Raw genomic sequence first — 27,070 nt, forward strand, 5'->3', positions numbered from 1 at the left:
AGAAAACAACTTTTGTTTCCAGAAGCCCTTCCAGTTCTGTCAATTTGTTTTTACAGCAAAAATATATCATTACTGAGATAGCTGTGAAGTGGAAAAAAACATTCCAGATTTTAATAGGCCGTTATATCTCTATACCTCCACTTTGTTTCAGATTTGCTTAATGTGCTGCTCTGAATTCGAGATGATTTATTTTAAACTTCAGAGGAGTTAGTTTTGGTCATGGATGAGCTACTTGCAATCCAATTGCTAGTTTTCTGAACAAGGGCTGTTGTTTAACTGTACTGAATCAGATTCCTTGATACATGGTTTAATAAAACAGCAGAGCGGTGTTTGACCCAGTCAGTCATCCTTTGAATTGAAGTTGTAGCTTAAAATTGCTTGCAATTAATTATCAGAGGCTTGCTAACTTTTAGCATTTAAAAATGAAAACATTTTAATATTCTTTGCAAAAGTTTAAATAATTTGAAAATTAACATTGAATGCTGTAATTCTCAAATTTTAAAGTTGCCAACTAATCTATGATTAAGCTTTTTATTCTTTCATTTTTTTGTTACTATTGAATCAGCATCTTCAAAATGTTTTGTAAATGAGATCAAAATTTTAACGTGGAGACTGATTTACATTGTATCTCATTCTATGTGCAAATCAACCTGCGGACGAGCACGCTTGAAGCGTATTGCCAGATCTTGTATTTCATTTCTGCTGCAATGTGAGGCATAAGAAACTGAAGCACTTGATCAAATTTGTCCTGTTCTCAATGGGCAGCTGATCATGGTTCAGTATTACAAGAAGGTGGTCCTTTTTGGAAGAGACTCTAGCTTGCTTTAAATTGTCAGGCATAAATAGAAAATCCTGTCACAGGCTGCTCCCTGAACACCCCCATCTCTGTACATACAGACTGGGAGAGTGCAATGGAAAAGCATCCATCCATACTGTACTTAATTTACTGCTGGATGTATCAACATTCATATACTTTTGTTTTAGCTGTGTTTTTGTATTGCAAGTATTCTACTGGGAAATGTTGGATAAAATTGGTATTGGATAGGTTGCATGCGATAAATCGGAAACGCAGAACTATTGTGGCGTGACCTGTAGTGACTGGTGAGGCTTTTAAATCTTTCTGTGCTAGAATATTCATTACCTTTCTTCTTCGGTGCAATTTTACTGTATAATCAGTTATCACTCCACTGACAAGAATTAGTCTGTTAGTAACTTATCATAGGCTGAGAATTGCCACAATTCATCCTCTTATTTGTGCTACTGAAGCAAATAGATAGTTGGCGTCAATGACTGAAATACTGTATGACATATTATTCTGACCCACAACTTGACATGGAAATTGTTTTTAATCTTTCAATTCCAAGTCAATATGTAGTTGCAAATATGATTCTTGTTGAGTTTTCCTTGCGTTAGATTTTTTCATGAGAGAAAAAAAAAAAAAAAAAAAAAAGAAAAAAGGAGTAAAGGAGTAATCATATTCGTTCCTAACACTAAAGAAATCTGTAGAGTTTACTTTCTTTCAAACCAAAAAGCAACCTGGACTAAATAAACTAAACTAATCATATATATGGTTTTAATAAACATGTAAGTGTAATTAGTGTAGCAGTGTCTATTAACAGTTGGGAAAATGCTAGCCATTAATTGAATATACACCTTACGTACATAACGCATTCAATAGACATGACCAGCTACTTACAGAGTGCTTCCCCAGTAGACATGCACATTGACAGAAGAGAAACCAATAGTTTGCAAGTTAATTACCTATACTTAATTGTGGTATTTGTATTCTGGTGAATTCTTCTATAGCCTCTGTTCCTGAGCCCTTTTTAATGTAACAAAGCGAACATGATAGCATTAGTTATGACATAATGACGGTGAAGAGAGTAAGTTTTCTGCTATTAATTGTTTAGGTTTTGTAGAATGGTTGTCAAACCTTATTTTACATAATTGTAGATATCTGCATTTACATGCTAAACAGTATTATTTAAAATAAAACAATTCATTTTATGCTTAAATTGTATCTTGTTTTCTGCTGCTGTAATGGATGCAATTGCATGTCATTTCACAATTACATTCGTGCTTCTGTTGATGGCTATTGTAACCGAAATGAGTCTACATTTGAAATAAAAGCAAAAGGCTTAAATTATGAAAATTTTATTAGCATCTTAACTCCATGATATGTGACTTGGTTCCTTGGACTAAAATTAGAATATAACACTAAAGGAGATAGTCATTTCTTTAAGGTCATTCAGTAGTCTGTGCCTAGAGGGCCATAACACATACCTCTATTATGGCTTATTGAGTACAGCCTAATAAAGGAAAAAATAGCTGCTAGGCTCATGTGCCAAGAGCCTCCAGTTTACTGAATAAGCATTTTACTGAAATAAGCATTTTACGTATTGAACTACAGAAAAATGCTCAAGAGTTTACTTTTTGCAAACAAAAGGTTGTATTGGGTATGGAACCTGCTCCTTATGAGATGTGATGGCTTTGTGATTCAGTAGTTTTTATTGTCTGAAGATTCTTTAAAATGTCAAAATGCAGCATCTGTTTGAAATAGCTGCCATCAACTAGTTTGGGATTATGTAGGATAAAAAAAAAAAAAAAAAAAAAAAAAAATCAATGAAAAGATAAAGAATACAATAACATAAGGACAAAGGTTTTTTTTTTTTTTTTTTTTTTTGGGGGGGGGGGTTATTAAATTTCTTCCATCTTAAAAGCAGTTGCATATTAGTGAAACAGTTTTTTATTGTTGTTTGGTCCCCAGTCTGTTTTCTCATTCAAGGTTCTTTTCTCATGCAAGCTCTCCAACAGCCAATTTTTACTGCCTTTCTGGGTTACTGTGAACTCCTTGCTGTCCTTCTGTGTTTTTTGGGAAAGATTTCTTTCTTTTTCCAGTATTTCTGAGGCTTGTACTGGGATCCCATTTATGTTTTTTTCTGGAATCTCTTACTTTATTTGTGCTGCAAGCTTGTAGCACTCTCTTGTGACCCCACTACACGCTCTAGAAACACCTCATTGCATCCTTGGTTACTTTTAAAAGCAGGATCAGTTGTCTGTCTTTCCTTTGTGTTCCACCTCAGACAGACAGCATCAGTCAGAACAATATGATCAGACAAGAGTCCCTCTTTGGAGAGTGATCACACCTTCTTTTAATAGACACATACCTCATATAATGCATCTATAGAGTACAATAGAATGTACATATGATTTATTTTGTATATCAACGCATACTATGTGGCAATATTACATAAAAGTACATGCTGTAAATAAACCATATTTCTAAACAAGTAAAACATATACTTTCCCTCAAACTTGACATGATGTGCAAATTTTAGATTAGGAAAACTGTTATGCATTGATAAATACATTTTGAAAAGCAAGTCTTGGCCAAGTGAAGTCAATGCAAAAATCTCATACATTTTAAGAAGGGAATGAGGGACAATTTACACATTTCGGTGTAAATTACTCACAACCTATGTTATTTTTCTTTAATCTTCTGGCATTCATTTAGCATATTTTCACAAGGTTCATGTTAGCTTCTGGGTTTCGAAATAATATTAAATATGTTTTATGGTATTTTTAAAAGGTTGATATATTTAGGTAAGATAAAGATATGGCTGCTGCTTTGCATCAAGAAATAGATGGAAAAAAAGATTAGAGTAGCCCTTTTACCATTGATAAAAACTGAATTCCTTCTTAATCTGATGTTACAGTCCTCTGCTTACCTTTTTTTTTTTTTTTTTTTTTTTTTTTTGCAAGCTTATTTTGGTATTAGTTGCTATATGTAAGTGAATATGGAAGTTTTTCTACAGCTTTCTTGCCATTGTAGTACTAGATAGAAGAACACGTTTCTGCTGCACGGCAGGGAGAGAGGACTCAAGAAAGCACACAATAACAGTGCTTTGTGGTGGACCTGAATGATAGCCAAGCATTTGCAGCACCACTTTATTTGTCTATCCAGAGATTGTTTGTTGATTACAGGGAAATGAAGAAAAATTAAGCTGCCTGCTCCACTAGAGCAGTTAATGTACTGCAGTGTAAGAGTATACTTTTCGTCCTTTTCCAGAAGGCTGCTTATATTGCTTTTTTGGATACCTTATTTTAACTTGCTTTATTGCAAAATTAAGAGAAGAGTCAACAGTATTCTTACAGACTGTCTTACAAGTCTGTAGCAGGTTATCAAGCTCAGAGCAGCCCTGATTTTGATGGCTGTTTAACTCATCAAATTAGCTTTAGCATGTAAATCCTCAGGGTGTGTGTACCCCTTATCACAATCTGGGGTGGAAGAAACAAGAAATTATTATGGTAATTTATTGAATGAAACCGTTTTTCATAGAGCATGGGAAAATTGCAGTGTTGAAGTCCCTTCAGAACAGTTCTGTTACATTCCTGCTCGTTCTGAATAATTACAAAAGCAGGTCCACCAGACGCCATTTTACAATTATCAACATCTGCCACAAGTGTTTACAGTAATTTTAATGCTTTACTGTGCTTCAGTAGTTGAATATAGAACAGCAAAAAAAATTACATTTACAATCATTCACACAGAATTACAGCAGAAATAGCAGAAATAAATGTGAAAAACCAGATGAGCTGAAGGAGAGGAGTAAAGTCTTTATGAAATGGGAGTATGCTTGTATCTTGTAAATTCAATCTGTCACGGTGTCTTTCTAATATGTATGAAGACAAGAGTAGTTGATAAAACCTCTGTTGGATATCACTAACTTAAAGATAGGTGTTTCTAATAATTGCATTTTTTTTGTAATTTAGTATTACAGAAGTGGAATCACAAGTATAATTTCATGGTTTTAATCCTGTTGGCCTTGTCAGTCAGAAGCTGGGTACTGATGGTACAACTGTAGGGAAGGTTTCACAGCACTGAAGGCAGCCAGATCCATAGTGATCACTTTCCTTCCTTCAGTGCTGTTCCGCTGTATTATCCAGTGGTGAAAGAGTTCAGAATGCTAAACTAGTTGATAACTGTTTTGTTTGTTTGTTTTGATTTGGTTTATGTTTTTTGTTTGTTTGTTTTTAAGTTCATTTGTTGTAATGAGATTTGTAATGTTATAATAAGATTTTATGGAATGCTACATTTCATTTAAGTGCTGTCCAGGAATAAACCAGATGCTGTCCAAGTTATGAATTAATTTTAATGCTTGTAAGGAGCATTATCAAATTCTTCTAAAACTTTTGGTTGCACATTATCTGTTCAGGCAGTGTTTAATAGAGTTCATGAATATGCAGTCTGGTTATTCATGCAAGAAGGAATTTACCATTCTCTAATTATTTTTTCATTATTAAGTTCTTCAGAAGAAAAAGTCTGGAAACTGCCATGACTCTTTTGTCTGCCTCTGTTCCCCAGCAGCTATATAGATCCTTTCTAAGCAGTTGAATAGGTGGTTAATGCTTCCCAATTCAGTAGCCAGTGGTAGGCAGGATGTTTAGTTTCAGGGTTTTTGGCCTCTTTGGGCCCTCTTTGAGGATCAAGGACTGCTGAAAAAGAATGGGGTTGTCTAATGAAGTGAGCCACGAGAGTTGCTGACAACAAGGTTCCAACCCTGTGATAAGGGCTTTAACCTGAATGTGTCATTAGGTGAGGAGAAGTGAAGGCACGGGACAGTGAAGACGGGTTTGTGAGATATCATGATGAGAGGGCTCTCATCTTCTCAATGTAAAAACCACTACAGAAATGCAAATGACTTGGGAAACAAACAGGGGACTTGAAGTCCATGGACAGCTGCAGAGCGGTGTCCTCATCGGGATTAGAGGGGCATGAGATTGCTCTCATGGCAGTGCTGCAGTGGATAGACATAGGCTTTCAGAAATGATGGACCATGAGCATGAGGGAAGAGGTTGTGCTACATCCAAAAGTGTGTATAGAGAAAATTCCAGGAAGAGAAAGGGAAGATAAGCCAATGTAGAAGAGAAGCACTGCTAGCTTTACAACTGCAGTAGAAGATTATAATTGGGCTTGTTAATGAGCTTGTGTAAGTCGCCACGTATTCATGTCTCCAAGGTCTGTGTTCCTCTCTGCTGAGACTCCCTCTAAGAGTAATGGATTAGAAATTTTTTACTAGTCTATTAGTCACTGAAATGACACTGTTGACTAACTGTGTGTGTATTGGCCACCAAACATTTATGAGAAGTTCATATGGAAGTGATTTTCCATTCTTTAGTTGAGTTTTATTCAAAAAAGTGACCTAGAGTTGTAACCCTGAGTTGGATTTTTTATTTTTTATTTTTTCCTAAAAGGTTTAGGGTTTCCACTACAGCTACCTTATTATTTGACAGTATGAACACATGTTAGAGAGAAACAGGAGATTTCCAAGTCTTTATGGATTTAAAATTCTCATTAAACTAATTTCTTTGTAATGTTTCGCTGCTGATTTTTCTCCTGAATATCTGGTGCAATGCCCAATGCAGCACTAAGAGAAGAAACAATAATAGTTGAGAAAATCAAACTCTGACTTAAATCAATAACTCACTGTTGGGTAACTTGCTAAGGCCAGGACATTTTTTGGAGAAAATATTGCTGTCTATGACATATTAACATTTTTTAAAGGAAAGTCAATAAAAAACAAAAAAGCAATTTGTCTTAAAAGAGTATCCAGAGATACTGATCTACTTCTGCCATGTTTTCTCTAGCAGTACCTTGCTTGTTGTAATGTTTGAGTAAAGACTTAAGATTTGATGGTAGAACACAAATATGACAAAAGGAGCCTGACCCGTAAGATCTTTGAACATGCTTCAGTGATGATGAACTGTCAATTCTCCCTATTCGTTGTTTGCCAGGGGCACACAGGTACTATAAAACAAATGCTTTTCTAAGTATTTTCCTTTGATTCTGCTTGCTTTATCTTGCTGTAGTTATTCTGGCATAGGATATTTCATGCCTGTGTTATTTAATACATTTTTTACAAGTTGTTTTGTTAAACAATATCCTTGTTAGCACTGAATTTTCACTGGAAGTCATAAAGGCTTAGAGAGTAAGGACCTCTGTGCGATACAATTGCATCTTTTTGAATTGAAAATCATAGTGGAAATGAGACTTAAAACTTTATTAACAGGATTATATCCTCAAGTCATCTGGGATTTCAGAAATACAGTTAAGTTCTAGAGACTCGGAACTTGATCACTACATATTCTTTGCTATGCCATGGCTGCAGAGTTTAAAGTAAGTGTAATTCCACTTACCTGAGTAGTCGTACTGGATCATAGGGTCTAGGCATACTGGAAAGATTTGGGAGGTGCAATTATCACATTTTTCTATTGGTGTATCTTGACTCACATTTGCTTAAGAAGACATTTTTGTTGGCGTAACTGCATCTGCTGAAGAGCTTTGCCTGTCAGGCAGTATAAATTCATTGTGTAATTATTCAAAGCTTTTAGAATATAGTTCACTTCTGTACTGGGTCTGGCTGGGATGTTAACTTTCCCTGCAGCAGCCCATACAGTGCTGCGCTCTGCACTTGTAGCTAGAACAGCAGTAGTATCACACCAGTGTTGTGTCTGCTGCTGAGCAGTGCTGGCACAGCATCAGGACTCTCTCTGACCCTCCTAGGGGGTGGGCAAAAAGTGAGAAAGAAACATCATCAGGGCAGCTGACCTAAACCAACCAAAGGGATATTCCATACCATATGATGTCACACTCAGCAGTAAAAGGTGGAAAAAGGAAGAAGAGGGGAGGGGTGGGCTCTCATTGCGAAAACGTCTGTCCTCCTCCCGAACACCGGCTACGTGCATTGAGGGACGTGGTCAAGCATCACTCATTTGTGGGAAGTAGAGTAATTTCTTTCCTCTGCACTTCCACATAGCCTTTACTTGTTCTGTTTTGTTATTCCCTTTCCCCCTCCCTCTTCCCCTTTCCCTTTTATCCCTTTAGTCGAATTGTTTAATTAATAATAATATTTCCTTAATAATATATATATTTATATATATATACATTAATAATTATATATATATAATATATATATATATATATATATTTCTATTTAATTAAATCATCCTTATCTCAACCCGTGAGTTGTTCTTTGCTTTACTTCTTCCCCTCCTCATCTGAGGAGTGGGAGTGAGAGAGCGGTTGTGGTGTTCAACTGCCTAGCACGGTAAAACCACCAGAACTTCTCATCTACTTGCCTCAGAATTTACAAGATTTTTGTGTGCCTTCCTTCTGCGTTGATGGTCTCTCTAGTCATCATAGATTCGATGGGAGGAATAGTGTGGGAAAGCCACTTTGTCCCTACTGTTACAGTATATGTACTTGACACAAACTGAATTCTTCAGTCTCCAACATATCTGTTGTTCTAAACTTAGAAATTTGCAGGTTGTACACCATTATAATACTCCACATTATGTGAAGCATGGCTTATGCTCATGTTTTTTGAGGGACCAAAATATGTAAACTATTAATGTTGCAGCTTAATGTATGCTTCTTCTTCGTGACGGGTTTCATACCTGTTTGTCCTAGCTGAATCTGACAAGATCATTTTTAGCATAATTACTATGTTTCTGTGACGATGAGATGACTTCTTAGAGTGCTGGGCCAGCCTGCCTATCTGCTTGGGTCCAGATGGTTGTGCAACCAGAGCTGAAGGTTGTTCAGAAGTTATACTGATGAATAAGGAGCCACAATGAATATTTTCCAAGTGGGATAAGGACCATTTTATATTTCTTTTGGGATGTTAACTATTTGCAAATAATAAAGTATTGTATTTTGCTTGTTTGAGGTTTGGAGAGCTGTTTGCTTACTCTTCTAGTTTCAGAGGTCTCTCAGTTCTGTTTTTGATTCTTGGTGTTTGTTTTTTTTGTGTGTGTGTGTGTGTAGATTTGTTTTTTTTTCAATACAAGTAAGTGAGAGAAAACACAGGTGACCTTTATTTAACAATCTGTTTGTAATTTACTCTAAAGTGACTGTCCTCTGTTAAAGGAATGAAAATATCCTAGTAGAATTGGACTTGTATTTCATGTCTTTAGTTATTTATTACATGTTGTAGGCACTGGTTCAAAGTCTAATTTTGGGTCTTCAGAGCATTCTTAGTTTTCTGCCAAGGCCTCTTCCTCTGAATAATTTTTTGGTGATCTTTTTTTTTTTTTTTTTTTTTTTTTTTTTTTTTTTTAAGTGGTTAGCCACTAAATAGTGTTTGGATTTAACCTGGATTTTTTTTTTTCGCTGTGTCCTGTTGCCTCATAGCCCTGTTTAAACCCATTATTTGAATTGTTTGCATCTTCTTTGTTAACATAATATGTGATAAATATGTAATATGTGTATTTTAAAATGCATTCCTAACTCCTGTTTACATTGTACTTACTGCAATAACCTGTCTCCAGCTTTTTCCCATTTTATGTTGACATATTATTAGCTGGTAAATATATTTATATGGGCTATATATGTAAAGGCTCTGGGATAACTTTAGTGTAATGCTTTGTTAGAGTTTATAAGAATAGGCAGACATAACACATTGTTGTTTTTATTTTTGCTAGGTTATTGTATCCACATATTTATCCATAATTAAATAATTAGAAACAAAATAACAGAACAACCAGACAACCAACCAAACAAAAAACAGTGGAGGTTATAGGGAAAAAATAATGAAACTCTACAGTAACTCGTATTAAAAATGTATAGCTGCAAAATAATTAACATCAATTATAATGTAATATGTTATAATGGGGGGCAGGGGGAGAGGGAGAAGGAACAGAAGAGGAACTTGATGATCCATTGAGTCCTGTTGTCTGGGATTTCAGGTAAACATGTAATGTTAATGTTTTCAAGTTCCTCAATTTCTGGCATAGTCAGTCACATATTTTGCTCCTGTTCTTTTGTTTGTCTCAGAATCTCACTTTCTGAATATGACAAACTTTTCAGCATCTTCTTCGATATATTTATTAATTTTTATTGTATTCTCATTTATTCCTGTGCCACCATCATGCTTGAGCTTGATGTTGCTTTTTATTCTGATTGTTTTTATGCCACGGTATATTTATAATGAACAGTCACATCTGCATTCAGCCTTTGTTAGGCTAAGCTTTCAAACTTCTTTACGTCGTCTCCCACTTAATAAATTTTCTTTTCCACTACTTGTTCCACTATCATTTTTGATTGTCTTATCAAAACTGTACATAGAATTCCAGATCAGTTCTTATTAATTGCCTTTTTTTTTTTTTATTGCCTTCTGCAATAAAATTGATATTGTGTTTCTTGAAAGAGAGTCAGGTTTGTCTTCTGAAATTGATTTTTGTAAATAAGTCCCATATTTTAAGGCTGTGTTCTCTCTGGTTCCTTGAAGACTCAGAAGTATAAGGTCTTTTCAGGAGATCCTGTTACACAGAATACCATATGCATTTGCTGTAGTAACATCTGATCTTGTGTGCTATGTCTGCATTAGCTCATTGGGCATGCACAACTTAGGCCTTTAAAGAAGCTGTGCATGATTCTATACTGGTATTACCACATAATTTGAAAGGTGGTTATATTCAGTGTAACCCAAAATTTATATTGGTACTAGAAATAATAAGTTTTTGAATCAAAATTTGCAGTTCTCCATGGCTGCATCACCATCATGACTTAAAGCTGTCATCTAATAAAATAATAAAGTTTTCTTCTCCTTTCCTTAGTTAAAATATCTACTGACTAGTTTTATCAGCTTTGATCCTCAAAGTCTCTAAATTTAATTGTTGAGTCCAAACAGATGCAAAAACCTGCCTTTAAATCTGCCATACGGACAACCATTATGTTTATGAACTATTACAATGCCTACATAGTTCCTAATGTATTGTCATGGAGTAGAGGACAAGGTATTTAAAGTGTTAAAAATATTTGATAATCTTTTGGGGGAGGCAAGCATAAAAGGGAAATTTCACTGTTTATATATATATATATATATATATATAATTATAAATACTGTTTTTATTTACATAGACATTAACTATACTATTGGGGTTAAAGTATATTTTTTGTACCCATCTTATCCCACAGAATACATGCTTTCACCTCTCTGAAAAATCTGTTTTCTCTTAGTAATATGAACATCCAGAGCTTTTTATTATTATTATTATTTTTATTTTTTTAAAGTGTAATTAAGTCATTGTGGAAGGGAGAGACAATTGGAGATAAGATTAAGCAGAGTTTGTAGACAGTTGAGTTGAGACAATAGGCTTCTTTTCAGCTCAGAGATGGAAACAGCTCAAGGCTAGCAGTGCAAGGCTATCCACATGGTCTTTCCCATGCTTTCTTCAACATCTGTAGGTAATCTGTTAGTGTTATTTAATAAAGGCATCAAGTCCAAGGTTGCAATTCTTTTTCTCAGTTGTTTCTACACAGCTATTGTCATAAATCATAGCTGGAATTATCTGTCTGAATACTGGAATCATGTTATCAACTTGCTTCTGGGAGAGAAGACCATGGAGAAAATGAATACTTATGAACTGAGAAAAAATGAGAAAACTCTTAACAGCGAAGACAGAAACAGGTTTAATAAATGAGCCAGCACTGCAGAACTGATTTCAGTAACCCCATGCAGTTCCTTCCTTTAGGATGTGTTTTTCCTGTTATCTTGGGACACTTGCATTCTTTCATGAAGAAGCTGGTACAATACTATGGAGTGCATCCATTCAGACACACAGCAAAGCATTACAGTGCTGCTAGATTATACCAAACAGACTCTAAGAATCAGAATATGAAGTTCTAATAATTATGGTTTTCTTGTGATATATAAAATTTGATATATTCCACTGTAGATTTGAGACCTGCTATGTATATATTAATGTTTATTTGACACATGCATAATATTACCAGTTGGAATCCCAGTCACATCTGTCCACTCTTGTTGCAGTGCATACACCTATTCCAGTTTGCAGGGAACTTTTAAAGTAGATGTTGTAGTTATAATATCCTCAAATCCAGATTGGCTTGACAGAGCTGTATCATTTTCAGTTCTCTTTAGGGTCTTGTATGCTGCTTCAGACTTGTCAGTGTCACACACAATTTTATTCCATTATGCTGTGGCTTACGACTAAAATTGGCAAGCCACCTTCTGTTGCCTGTTTAAATACAGCTACTAAAATGTTGATTTGTCGGTCTTTCCAGTGTGTATTGCTTTCAAAATACCTTGCTTTACTCTTGATTATTTCACTACTTCTCCAATGCTAGCAACATATTGAATTGCATTTACTTTGGGTTTCTCAAAACAAATTCTCATTTTTATTCATATTGTTGCTCCAGTATTCGTTTGCATCCTGAAATGTTCTTGACACTTCACATATGGTTCATTGGCATACAGTCAAGGAGGCATCTCTATTCCGAACCTCTACAGATTCTGTTGAAGCAATTCAATGTCTATTTCCTCCTATCTGCACCTTCCCCCTCATCTTGCTCTCCACCAGATGACAGATGTTCTGTTGGTAACTGGTTTACTGGAGACAATTTGAAATATATATATATATATATATATATATATATATATATATATATATTTAACAGTTAAGATGGAAACCACAGTAAAATGTTATACAGCAAATGTTGTATGGGACACAAAAGCAAAAATATACTAGTGGAATCTTTTCACGAATTGAAAAAAAAATAAAAAATAAAAAAGATTAGAATAAAATGTAGAACAGGTTACCTAAAAACATATTGCTACCTCAAAACTGATTACTATATCACAGTCACATACGCTGTTGCTAGGAGTTGTATTCACCAGTATCTCTCTTGAATGTATTTAACAGCTTGATTGTGAAGTGAAGGGAGGATAAGAGACTGGAGCTTACCATGCCCCAAGCAGAATGGCACCACAGTATGGGGCCTAACAGACTCAGCATGGCTCTAATTCAAGATCTGCCAGTGGTCAAAAAAGAAAAAAAAAATACATTTGCAAAATGTATTTTTCAATACTACATAAATGACAACACACTAGAAATGCTAGTAGAAGCCTACTTTTATGCAAAACATGAGCAGATGTTTCTATCTGAAAAAGTATTAAATGCCTTAGAATTGCCTTATGGGCTTGAGATGTTCTGATTGTCCATTGCGAGCAGTTCTCTCCCCTCAGGTAATTACATTTAAGGTTTTTCTTTTCAAATTACTAAACAAGTGTTTGAATAACTTGCTGGTGGACAGAATGCATACAGTTAATAAACATTGGATCGAAACTTGCATTTTTAAAAGTTATTGGCATGACATATTTTAGATTGTTTTTCCTCATGATCAACCCAATGGAAAAAAAAGATCAGCACGTTAATATACTTGCTGTATCATTAGAGTTATAATCCCATTAAAGTTAGAAATCCTTCTCTTATTTCATTTACAATAAATTACTATTTTTTTTAACATTCTGAAGTAGAAATATTTATGATTATATATCTAATTGAATCACTTGGGTTTCAACTATTTTAGAGATTTATTTTACAAATTGTATGTTTTTATAAAGAGGAGCTAGTCTTTTGTGTCTGTTAAAACTAACTTTTTAAAGACCTCATTTTTCATTATGATACATACAGTGTGTGAGTCATGCATGTAAGAGCCAATATTAACTAAGTGAGCAGTCTTCATTTAGATGCAGGAGTAATGCATCTAGTGACAATCAGCAAGAAACCTACTCTTAACTGATATCAAAATAATTTTTACTGAGTAAAACCTGACGAAATTTTATATTTGATATTCAATACGTAACCAAAATGTACTAGTAAATAATGTTCTCTAGTGTCTTGCAGTGATATTGAAAGGTAATTTGACTTTTTTCAGTTTTAATTAAACAAATTTACATATCCTGTGAAAGTAAGATCTATTAAATATATATATAAAAAAGGTACATTGCATTTGTAAACAATACTCTGGCCTAAAATAATGAAAAACGGGTAATTTAATCTGTACTTTGCATGTCTATGTCACTGGAAAGAAGTGGAGCCATTCAGTTTTACTATTTTTTAAAAAAAAAACAAAATAAAACAGAAAACCCACCACAAAAGAAGAAGTCTCTGAGAAGGAGACTTCACAGCCTCTCTGGGTGACCTGTTCCAGTGCTCTGTCACCCTAACAGTAAAGAAGTACCCTCTCATATTCAGATGGAACTTCAGTTTGTGCCCATTGCCTCTTGTTCTGTCACTGGGCACAACTGAAAAGAGTCTAGCCTCATCCTCTTGACACCCTCCCCTCAGATATTTATAAACATTGATAAGATCCCATCTCAGGCTTCTTTTCTTCAAGCTAAACAGGCCTAGCTCTCAACCTCTCCTCATATGACAGATGCTCCAGCCCCTGAGCTCTCTGCTGGACTCACTCCAGTAGTTCCATGTCCCCCTCATACTGTGAAGCCCAGAACTGAACACAGTTCCAGGTGTGGCCTCACCAGGGCTGAGTAGAGGGGGAGGATCACCTCCCTTGACCTGCTGGCACAGTCTTCTTAATGCACCCCAGGATACTGATGGCCTTCTTGGCCACAAGGACATGTTGATGACTCATGGTCTGCCTGCTGCCACCAGGCCTTCCAGGTTCTTCTCCGCAGAACTGCTTTCTGGCTGGTCAGCCCCCAGCCTGTACTGTTCACTTCCTGATCTTGCCTATGAGGATGTCATGGGAGACAGTGTTGAAAGTCTTGCTTGAAATCAAGGTAGAAAACATTTACTACTCTCACCTCATCTACACAGCCAGTCATCCTATCACAGAAGGCTATCAGATTAGTTAGGATGATTTCTCCTTGGTGAATGCGTGCTGACTACTCCTGATCACCTTCTTAGCCTCCATGTGCTTGGAGATGATCTCCAGGATGAGCTGTTCCATCACTTCTCCAGGGAAGGAGGTGAAACTGACTGTCCTGTAGTTTCATGGGTCCTCCTAGCCTTTTTTAAGGACAAACATGACACTGGCTTTCTTCCATACCTCAGGCACTTGTTCTGTTCTCCCTGACCTTTCAAAGAGGATAGAGAGCGGCCTAGCAATAACATTCACCAGCTTCCTCAGCACTTATGGGTGCACCCTATCAGGGCCCATGGATCTGTGGGTGTCAGGTTTGCCTAAATGAATTCTAACCAGTCCTCCTTTCTCCAGACTTCCTCTCATCTCTAGGGTCTGAGAGTCCTTAGGCTGGTCTTAGCAGTGAAGACAGAAGCAAAGGAAGCATTCAGCAACTCTGCCTTCTCTGTGCCCTTTGTCACCAGGGCACCTGCCCCATTCAGCAGTGGGTGCATGTTTTCCCTAGTCTTCCTTTTGCTACTGATGAAGAAGCTCTTCTTGATGTCCTTGACATCAATTGCCAGATTCAATTCCAAATGGGCCTTAACATTCCTAATTGCATCCCTGCATATTTTGACAATGTCCCTATATTCCTCCCAAGTGTCCTGTCCCTTTTTCCACATGCTGTGCGCTTTCTTTTTCTGTTTGAGGTTTTCCAGGAGCTCCTTGCTTATTCATGCACATCTCCTGCTCACTTTGCTTGCCTTCTCGTTCATAGGGATGCATCAATCTTGAGCTTGGAGGAAGAGATGCTTGAATATTGAGCTGCTCTCCTGGACCCCCTTTCCTTCTAGGGCCCTAACCCATGGGATTCCTCCAAGTAGGTCTCTGACAGAGGCCAAAGTTTTCTCTCCTGAAGTCCTGGGTCGCAAACCTACTTTTTGCCCTGCTGGGGCAGGGCAAAAACCTACTTTTTGCCCTGCCCTGCTGGCAAGATCCTGAACGCCATCTCAGGGTCACTGCAGCCAATGCTGTCCCCAACCTTCGCATCTGTATTTATTATTATTATTATTATATCCCTTATTATTTTGTTATCATGAGGTCCAGCAGCACACCTCTCATTGTTGGCTCCTCAACCACCTGTGTCAAAAAGTTAGCACCATGCTCTGCAGGAACATCCTGGACTGTTTCTGCCTATCTCCGTGGTCTTCCCAGCAGATGTCAGGGTGGTTGAAGTCCAGTGTGAGAACCAGGTCTTTTGCTTGTGAGTCTACTTCCAGCTGTCTGAAGAAGGTTTCACCGACTTCTTCCTGATCAGGTGGCCTGAAAATCCCACAACAGTATCAGCCGTGGAAGCCTATCCTTTAATCCTTACCCATAAGCTCTCAACTCACTCTTCATCAAGAAGAGCTCACTCTTCATCAGGCAGAGCTCAATGCATTCTAGTTGCTCTCACATAAAGAGCAACTCCACCACCTTGTCTTCCTGGCCTATCTTTCCTATAAATTATGTAGTCTTCCATGGCAACATTCCAGTTATGAGAGCTATACCACCACGTTTCTGTAATTGCGATGAGATCTGTTGTGAACAAACATGGAGGTGTCCCAATTTAAGCTGCTTTTTTGCCGCTTCCCTTGTCCCTATAACTCTCCTCTTTCCCCATCCTTCCTAGTTTAAAGCCCCCTTACTAGGTTGGCCATCACATTAGAAAAGACATACATGCCTCTCTTAGTGAGGTGGATCCCATCCAAGTGCTTCATGTAAGCACATGTATCTCAGTTTGAGTATTAAAACCTCTTTTTTTTTTTTAAATAATACTAATCTGCCAGTGTAAACTTTTCAACAACAGAAGATTCCTCTCAATAACAACCGGCAATTCTTGCTGAATATTTTTCCAATACTTCGGTACAACTGCCTTGTTAAAGTAGTGGAATGGCTTTCAAAGCTCTCCAAAGACTAAGATTCATGATCGATGAATGTGTTAATAGTATAATTTGTGTTAAGGTTATGAGACTTCCCATCTTAAATTCTTTTTTGGCCTCTGACCTGATTTGTTTCTGTTCTTTTGAATTTATTCTTCTAAATCCTATTGTGGATGATCACTGCCAGGAAAATGGATGAAATATTAAGTGATGATTCTGAGTTGAATTTGGAGAAGTTACCTTGTTTTTGGAAAAAAAAAAAAAAAAAAATCCATGATAATTGTTTTGTTTGTTTTTACTTTTTTTCTTTCAAAACTTCAATCTGAATAATAGCATAGTTTACATAATTACATTATTATTATTATTATTATTATTAAAGTATCTTCTGTGTTTTCTGAGAATGGGGGATTAGTTTTTAGAGGGTGTAGGTTAGCTTGGCAAATTTTTCCCCCAGAAATGAGAGCAGATTTATTACCAAAGACCTGGTGATTTTTCTTGCAAGAAAGTTCATAAACTTAAATTTATTCTCTGTCTACCTGCTAGGATTTCAAATATCCATCAGTCTAACAGGTGGTAAGAGAATATATTAGACTGGGAATCAGAAAAAAAAAAAAAAAAATGAAAGCAGAGGCATAGTACACGATAACAGAAATCTTTTTAAATCTAATAATTTAAGAGCCTTCAAATAAAAATTTGCAGACCCAGCTTGAAATTCTATGCTTTGTAATAAAGGTCATCTAGCTATTTGTTGTATTATTTATTTATTTATTTATTTATTTCTATTCGTATGTGGATTCTGACAGCTGCTTTTTATTTGTCAGACAGAATAGGAAAACATTTTTTGGCATGTATATTGTTTGTAAGGTATCTGTTTTATTTATTTTGTGAGGTAGTTTTTTAGATAAATAATAAGCTATTTATGTATCTGATTGCTAGAACAGCTGAAATGGAAAAAAATGAACAACAAATGGAAGAATCACAACTAGCACAAATGTTTGTTGTCTTTCAGAGTATACAGGGGGAGGGACGGGGGCAAGGAGTTGGAGGCGTTGGGAACTGCACCATTTTTTTCAGATACTTCTATGTAGAATTAAGTTTTCAAATCTCTTTTACAATTTATAAAGATTTAAAGGTAAGTCTGAAATTGAAACCATACATACTGATAGGACATACCTGTAGGACCAGATATCTTTTGTTGATTTCCAAATATATGTGGAGTATTCTGCATTCTGGGAAGAGAGAATGAGATGTGTTATTGAGTCTGCCAGAATATGTTAATTACTTTATTTTTTTTTTCAATACTGAAGCCTTAGCTAAGCCAAAATTGATTTCATGGAATGAAAGAATGGTTTAGGTGGCAAGGAACCTCTGGAGGCTGTCTGGTCCAACTCCCTGCTCAAGCAGGGACACCCAGAGCAGGTTGCCCAGGGATGTGTCCAGGCAGCTTTTGAAGACCTCCAAGGAGGGAGAGACTCCACAGCCTCTCTGAGGCAAGCTGGACAGTAAAAACTCAGAGCTCTTGTGTTTCTGCTAGCACTTATGTTAAGCATATATGGAATTAATGATGAATTTCTTTTTATATTCGATTCACTAGACAAAGTATGGGAGGTATACTTTTAAGACCAAATAACAAAAGAACTCCTTCAAAGAGCTACTATGTATCTTACATGTTTTTGTTTTGTTTTTACAAATTGTTGTTGACATCTTGTGCTGGTTTGGATGCTTCAATGGTTTTATGTTTTGGATTTGTAGTGGAATAGTGCTGATAACACAGAGATATGTTAATTGTTGCAAATCAGTGCTTGCACAGAGTCAAGGTCTTTCCTTTTCCCAAGCTGCTGTCTAGTGAGTAGGCTGGGGCTGCAGAAGAAGCTGGGAAGGGGTGGACATAGCTGGGATGGCTGATCCCAACTGACCAAAGGGATATGCCATACTATATAGCATCATGCTCAGCAATAAAACTGGGGGGAGTTGGCTGGGGAGCTGCCATTCCTCAGGGACTGACTGGGCATCAGTTAGCTGGTGGTGAATAATTGCGTTGTACATCACTTGTGTTTTGTTTGTTTGTTTGTTTGTGTGTTTCCCTTTGGTTGTGTTTTTTATTTTCTGATTTTCTTTTTCTTTCTTATTAAGCTATCTTAATCTCAACCCAAAAGTTTTCTAACGTTTTGCTCTTCCGATTGTCTTCCCTTCATCCAACTGAGTGTGGGAGTGAGTAGTGAGTGAGCTGCTGTGCTCTGCATAGCTGCCTACTGAGGTTAAATCACAGCAAATGTTGAGTCAGACCAAACACATTTCATGATTACATATATATACACATAATGAGTATGTGAAAAAAATGAAATCACCTTTGTGTTCCTACAAAGTTTCTTGTACTTACTGCTATAGTCCACACAGAGTTTACAGGTACCATTTTAATAGAGTTGTTCTAATATGTATTGTAATGTCTGTGTTTACAATGTTCCTTAGGTGTCATTCATGGGCTTCAGGAAGAAAATACGACTGCTGAATATAAGAGCTATGTACCCATTAGTCAACCATTAGCAGTTGGCTTCACTAGTTGTTTTGGATGAACATGCTTTCTAGATAAATCTTTTTTTTTATTATTTTATTATTTTTATTTTTTTCTGTATAACTGCTGCTTCTAGTGATTAAATGATACGAAGAGAACGTACAAAGCACAATTTTGAAAATTGATATGAGATTGTCCTAAAAAAAAAAAAATCAATATTCATACATCAGAAGAAAATGCAGCTTTTCCTATGTCTTGTTCTGTTTAATGAGGATCATGCTGTCAAATTGCATACTGTGTGCATTTTGACTAAACAAATACAGGAGGAAATTTCATGTTGAATGACAAAACAAAATTACCATTTTAAACTTTGGCTCCTTCTTATTGGTATGCAAGTTTGGTCTCTAATTTTGGAACCATTTGTAAGGTTCTAATTAGTCTCTAGAGAACACACATGGACAATAGATCACTCATTAGTCTATCAACTTTCCATGAAGTTCATTGGCTATTTTCTCATGCACAGTGTCTAATGTGGAAACTGAAATAATGTATGTTAATTTCCTTCCAGACGTTGCAACTGCCTGTCCAGATAAGAAGTCCATCTTAATGTATGTGACTTCCCTCTTCCAAGTTCTACCCCAGCAAGTCACCATGGAGGCCATCAGGGAGGTGGAAATGCTGCCACGGCACTCAAGGGTCACCAGAGAGGAGCACATTCAAGTACATCATCAACAGCATTTTTCACACGAAGTGAGTTGTTCTTGCTCTCTTCTTTTCTGCTTTCATCTTGCTGCTCTAACGTGGTTATTTCCCTACGTGCCCCAGAAGTTTGCTGTTAGATGTCCAATGGAAAGCAAAAAAAATCCATGGGCTCAGTTATATCCGTGGTAAAGACTGTCCTATGTACTTGTCTGCATGAAATTTACTTTTGTACTGCTTTTCACCTTGCACTTAGCTGTTTAAAAAGTAACTTTATGAAATATTTGCTTTGCACTTCTCTTTTACAGCACTGGGTGTTTTGAATGTGGAAAGAAGAACACAAAACCTGGATGAGGTTTTTCATTTAAACAGAGACATGTTAGAGACACTTTTGCCTTTTTTACAGAGTAGATACTGCTGTTCTCCATATTCATGACACATTTTTAATTACTTTTTTTTTTTTTTTAGTATTTCATTTACACCGACTTGTATTTTAAGACTATTTGTTCGCAGTTCACAGTTGGACTCTCAGAACAGTCCCATAATCCCTGAAGTTAATTATGCTTCCTGAATCAGTTATGTTTTTGACTGAAATCAAAATAGTCTCTGTTTAAGCATTTAGTGGATTTTAGGGCTAGTATCCTTGTTCTGAATTTAATCTCTGTCTTGCTTTTGGGATTCTCATCTGCTCACGGTCAGCAGATGAGTATTGGCTTTGTTTATTCAGGATTTATTACAAGATCACTTTTTTTTTCTTTTTCTTTTTCTTTTTCTTTTTCTTTTTCTTTTTCTTTTTCTTTTTCTTTTTCTTTTTCTTTTTCTTTTTCTTTTTCCCAGCCTTTAATGGTTAGTTATAAAGAACCTTCAATTCATATTGGTATTCTGCTGGGATTGAGTCCTGAAAGTTTGTATCATTTGGGATGGGATGTCAATTAAATGAGAGCTTTCATTTCCTTAATATTAGCCCAATTTTGACTGTAAATACTAGCACAGTCCTTGAAAAATATAACTGCTGATGCCCTTCCTATATTTACTCTTAAAATCCTTGGTTTAATTCTAAAGTCTGTGTTCCTATTCATATGCCTGTTCTTTCCACCTTTAATTTCTTCATAGATTACAGTCAGTGTACCCCAGGGATCTTCACCTTCTCCAAAACCACGGTTCAAAAGTTATGCATATGCACAAGCTGTGTATGTCACATCCCCTGACCAAAAAAGGAGGCAGGTTCCTCCACAGGTCTGTTAATATTGCCATTTGTTTTAAAAAATGTTTTATTAAGCTTTTGCCTGGAATGAAAGTGTGTGCATTTTGCTTATATCTGATCTTGATGGCCCACTCTTTCAATTTTTTTCCTTTCTTTTTCTATTTTTTTTTTAATTTTTCTTATTTTCTTTTTATTTTAATTTTTCCTTTTTTTTTTTTTTTTTTTTTCATTTTTAAGCATTTGTTAAGTGTTTATTTTTTGCTGTGTATTTCAGCATGGCTGGCAATTGATGTTATGCTGATTGCTGGGGAAGAAAAAAATTCAAACACTGATGCTGTTTTAGAATTATCTGCTTCCTTTTTTATTCCTTTTTGAAAATTTTAAAGTATATTGACTTTAAAGAGTACTAAACGTACAAACCAAACACAAACTGTATTGGCATATATACAGTTGGGAAAGAAGAGAAAGGAAACATTAAATTTAATGTTATTTATATGACCTGGATGACAGCAGCTGGTTATTTTATCACAAATGGCACCATGCCAACATTCAGGGTAGGGATTTGTGTTTGTTTTTTATTTTTCTTACTTTTAAATAGCTTCAGTAGTTTAATGATTTTTTTTTCAAGTAGTCCTCACAATGAGACTTTCAGTAGTTAGGACTTTGTAGCATTTGACAAGTGTGAGAGCCAAATATTGTGTAATATGTTCATTATTTTTTAGGTTAAAAAAAAAAAAAAAAAAAAAAAAAAGGTTCTTATTTGGCACTACAGTGTGAGTTCTCCTGTGGAGACTTAATACTGTCTAGCCTCAAAAAAACATATATCAAATTTACACTTTTATTCAACGTTTTCTGAAGCTACTCTTCAAGTGACAGGTCATTACGGTCAGTCATTACTGAATAATGACTTCCTTTAAGTATTCTAAGAAAGAATACTGCCTACATCTGCATGAGCCCTGTTACATTATACTAACATCATAAGTGTTGCAGTGGTGATTAATACAGTATTTAAACAAGGCATTTAAAACTGATACAATTGATTTATTCTACTTAAATACTAAACTTGATAATTCATAAGAATGAAAAGTCATGATAGAGCTTTTTTTTACTGAGCTACATTTGTTGCAACTGATTTTTTTTTTGCCAACATCCCTATCAAACGTAATGTATAAGCTCATATAATTAAAGTTGATTCTTCAAAAAATAATTATCAAAATGTGCTAAGAAAACGTTTTACTATTCAATACTCACCTTGCATTTCAGTTTTCAGATCTTTAGAAAGCTGTCTCTCATTTCCATCTAGTTACCCAAGGGGGAAAAAAAAAAAAAAAAAAAAAAAAAAAGTAGATTTTTTATAATGTTATCTGCCAGTTTCAAAGGTATCTTAGGTGCTATCACTGAGAAGCAAGATTTTCACTATGTTGGTCTGTTGAAAAGTACAAATCATTTGTTCTATCATTATAAACTGTCATCATACAGTACTTGAATATTATCATTTCCCCAAGATAGTCAAAGATCATGCATAGAAATTATCAACAAGATTTACGGCAGTCTCTCTCCAGAGGTTTTAGCTGCTAAGATTTATCTTAAATGACATTGTGTTTAATTGGGTGATGTTTTTAAAGTTTTTCATTGGGAAGATTGTCCCGATAGATTTTTGTAATCCAAGCATGAGCCAACTGGAACTCAGAAGAAAAATAAATAAGACTTCTTTGCAAAGATTTTTGAATGTTATCCTTCAAATTTTACCTTTAATGCCATATGTTTCCTGCATATGTCAATTGCCAGTGGTAAAGATGAAATGAATTATAAATTATAAAGCTCTGTGTTGACAAGGAGGAATAATATATATATATATATATTTCTGAAACTCATTGTTTCTTCTGTATAAAGTAGCATCAACATTTAATGTATATAGAACACAAGTAGAGTACACCTTCAATGTCTCTGTTCCTTAATAGCTACCTTCAGTGAAATTTTAAAATTGTTGGAGAACAACAGCTCAAAACCCCCTTTCTATTCTATCAGTTTCCTGAAATCCTGAACTTCCAGGACCATGGTCACAGTAGGACACTGTGTTTTTATGTGTTTCACACTTTTCTTCTCTTCGTCAACATTTGTAAACTCAGGAAAAACAGGCAATCTTTGTGAAAGTTCCTCAGCCTCATTTGACATTGCAAGTGGCAGCATCAAGCCTTTAAAATGAATCATGCTATGTAAATGCATGTATGTATATTGTTGTGGTTTTGTTTTTTAATTTCTGAAAGCTTGAAGCACTGTATAGCCTGTTTTCTCAATGCATTCTGTTACACCGTCATCTGTCAAAGTCTTTTATATTATTACCCTTATAACTTTAAAACATTTCACTTCACTTTATCTGTCTCCTTATGTCTCCTCTGATTCTTAACACTTGCATTCAGAACCTGTGTGCAATTGTCTTTAAATCCTTGGTGAAATCTTAATCTCTTTGTTACTCAGAAATATTCTCAGCAAGACCTATCATTTTAGTTGCACAAATTTTGGCCAGGCAAGTCTTACTTTGCTTAACTGTGATGCATCTCAGATTCAAAGAAAATCTCTTCTACCAACCAATTCACTCAGTGCCTTCTTGCTCTGTGGTCTGTGCTTATCCACATTTGGTTGAAGTTAAGCCTTTTAAAAAGCTGTTACTAACATGATTAGCAGTTCTGGTAGTTCTGGCAAAGAGTTCCCTTCCTTTCCCTTGCTTGCTTAGGAAGTGTTCATAAGCTCATGCAGATAATAGGCCACAATTCCCAAATATGTATCCTTGAATTCACTGTATTAAGACCCAAGAGAAAATATGTTGACGAGTGTTTTGTCTTGTACTCAATCTCTGTAATGAGACAGTCTGTCTAGCTTCACACTTAGAAAAAAAGGATCCTTAATTTTCTGAGACACTTGAAAATCTCCACTTAAATTTACCTTTTTGCTTCAGTTTTATATTTAGGAAAAACTTGTTTCTGTTGCATCACTTCATCTCCTTGAACACCTGACCAAGAAGAATGACGATGACTCCTTATTTTACTTTTTTTGTTTTGTTTTGTTTTTTGAAATGGTTTTCTAATATTGATCCCAAGCAAAGCTTTCATCTTACTGTTTTTATTTTTACTTGCTACCTACTGCCTGAACTCTGTAGACGGGTTCAAGTACAAAGAAAAAGAAAATTAAGTTGTTAAACACTGCAGTACCTAGAAAAGAACTTCTTAAAATATATTGAAAATGTAAATATGAAATGAAATAAAACCTATCTATGGAGACTGGTACTAGTGTAAATAGGCTTTTGGCAAGGCTATTTAAAAAGCAAAATGTGAGTCTGGCTGCCTTAAATGCTTAAATTATGAAAAATCAAGCCTTCAATATCTTGTAGATTTTTGTTCTTCAGACAGGAATTATAGTTTCGTTTTTCTCTGGTATATGAAATACAATGTTTATATGCAGGATTACTTTTAACATTTAGACTGATAAACTTCAGTAGATGTGAATTAAAATAATTTCAGATGCAGTTGTGGCCAACAGAGGGACAATGTTACCCAGCACTGATTTGCTTTGTGACTTCAGGCTTCATGTCAGGCCTCAGTGTAACACTACTTTGTGGGAAATTCCTAGCCCTGCAGCCATTTCTCTGTTTTGTGATATGGATTTTACAGAGTTCACATACTAGACTTTAAATAATGTTCATTTAAGCTAATCCTATACCAGTTAGTCTCTTGAACATAGGGTTATTGATAAAAGCGTACATGTCCAATATCATACAATCATAGATTATCCCGAGTTGGAAGGGACCCATAGGATCATTGAGTCCAGCTCCTGGCACCACACAGGTCTGCCTATAAATTCAGACCATGTGACTAAGAGCACAGTCCAAATGCTTCTTAAACTCTGACAGGCTTGGTGCAGTGGCTACTTCACTGGGGAGCCTATTCCATTGCACGACAACCCTCTTGTGAAGAACCTTTTCCTGATATCCAGCCTGAACCTCCCCTGTCGCAGCTTGACACCATTCCCTCGGGTCCTATCACTTGTCACTAAAGAGAATAGATTGGTGCCTGCCCCTCTGCTACCCCTCACGAGGAAGCTGAAGACCCCCTAAGCCTCCTCTTTTCTAGACTGAACAGGCCGAGTGACCTCAGCCGCTCCTTGTACATCTTTCCCTCTAGGTCCTTCACCATGTTCATAGCCCTTCCCTGGACACTCTCCAACAGTTTCACATCCTTTTTATACTGTGGTGCCCAGAACTGCATACAGTACTCGAGGTGAGGCCGCACCATCTCAGAGTAAAGTGGGACAATCACTTCCCTCAACTGACTAGCAATGCCATGCTTGATGCAACGGTTGGCCCTTCTGGCTTCCAGAGCACACTGCTGACTTCTGTTCAGCTTGCTGTCACCACAACCCCCAGATCCCTCTCTGAGGGCCTGCTGTTCAGCGTCTCGTCGCCCAGTCTGTACGTATAGCCAGGGTTGCCATGTCCCAGGTGCAGGACCTGGCACTTGCTCTTGTTAAACTTCATGCAGTTGGTGATTGCCCAGCTTTCCAATCTGTCCAGATATCTCTGCAAGGCTTTTCCACCCTCAACAGAGTCAACAGCTCCTCCCAGTTCAGTGTCATCAGCAAATTTGCCCCAAACGCCTTCTAGTCCTACATCCGAAATGCATCCTACATCCAAAAAACACTGAAGAGAACTGGCCCTAAAACGGACCCACTGGTGACCAGCCACCAGCCTGATGTGGTCTCATTTTACCATAAATAAATTTATGTTTACCATAAATATATTTAAGCCAATATATATTTGTTATATATATAATACATACTATTTATTGTAATATGTTATATAATCTATATTTATGGGTATATAAATTCAATATATTCAATCCAATATAAAAAGTAATTATAAACAGTTTATATATTTTTTTCACTAGCAGCATTTAATAAAATTGTATGCAGACAATATAAGCTAGCAGAAATGAACAACTGAAGGGAAGCTCATGTGTGTTATTTGTACCATTAGGGGAAATGCAGTTTTCCTATTACTTAGTTTATTAAGAGTAACTTGTTGAGTTTGAATTTGGCAGTAGCATCAAGAAATAGAAAGTGTACAACATTTTGTCTGTTCTTAAAGGCATCGGAGTGTGATAACCAATAAGTGACTACATGGTTTTCCCACTGGAACTGTGTTTTCAAATATTTCAAATATGAAGAATAAAGCATTAATTCCTCTAAACATTATATGTTGTTTTTTACTCCAGTCTTTTTATGCCCTTACAGTTTCTAATATGATTATCTTTTCTAAAATATTTTTAATCTATCCATAATTATTCATTCCTTTCCAGAACACATTCTGTATACTTCCAGTATTTGTGATCTTAAAAATTAGTTTCATTGTTTCTCTGACCTCATTTATTCTTACTCACATCCCTAATTTCATGGTTCCTGTATCTTTTCTGTTACCCAGTGCTTTCCCTGTTCTGCCATCTGACTTTTTGCTATTTCTAGTCTTTTCCCGTCTCTCTTAAATTCAGTTTCAAAATCATTCTCTTCTGTATTCATGGCTTTTAAAATCAGTTTTTAATTACTCATTCATTTTCATCCTAATTCTCCTGATTCTAACAACTCTTCTGTGTTAACTACCTTAACTTTGGCTTTGTTCATGTTCTGTGAACATATACAATAGCTACTGCATTGGATATGTGATTTTAAATACCTACAGTTTAATAATATGGTTTTATACAGTTATGAAGTTTTATTAAATATTGGTACTTTTTGAGCAAATGTAAAGGAGAGTATGACTACAAAACAGCATATTTATAATATATATTTTAATCTGTATATTTTAATCTGTATATTTTATCTATATTAAAAAGTTAGCAGCTATACAACCTAAATTTCATGGTTTTACGGTGTCTCTACAAATAGAATTGGAACCCTGTAGCTCTCTGTTCTTGAAGTATGCTTTCATGCCCACCTCATTAGTAATTATATCTGAGGAGTAATTTTAATTAAGTGATTTCCCTCTTAACAGAACCTGAAGGTAAATTCAGGTCACA

The 27,070-nt window shown here is 35.9% G+C and overlaps 1 protein-coding gene across 9 annotated transcripts in view; it reads left to right on the forward strand.

Moving 5' to 3' along the window:
- Window positions 1–27,070, forward strand: part of DMD (dystrophin) — a 1,227,136-nt gene that overhangs the window by 417,132 nt on the left and 782,934 nt on the right. For 8 of the 9 annotated variants that reach the window (XM_035333326.1, XM_035333348.1, XM_035333385.1 and 5 more), the window contains 2 exons: window positions 19,671–19,852; window positions 20,915–21,037. In XM_035333326.1, the coding sequence (XP_035189217.1) occupies window positions 19,671–19,852; window positions 20,915–21,037 (305 nt within the window). The remainder of the gene's footprint in view (window positions 1–19,670; window positions 19,853–20,914; window positions 21,038–27,070) is intronic. The other variant, XM_035333364.1, reaches the window with a different exon arrangement.

The sequence above is a fragment of the Oxyura jamaicensis genome, chromosome 1 (genome assembly GCF_011077185.1).
Source record: "Oxyura jamaicensis isolate SHBP4307 breed ruddy duck chromosome 1, BPBGC_Ojam_1.0, whole genome shotgun sequence".
Taxonomy (NCBI): domain Eukaryota; kingdom Metazoa; phylum Chordata; class Aves; order Anseriformes; family Anatidae; genus Oxyura; species Oxyura jamaicensis.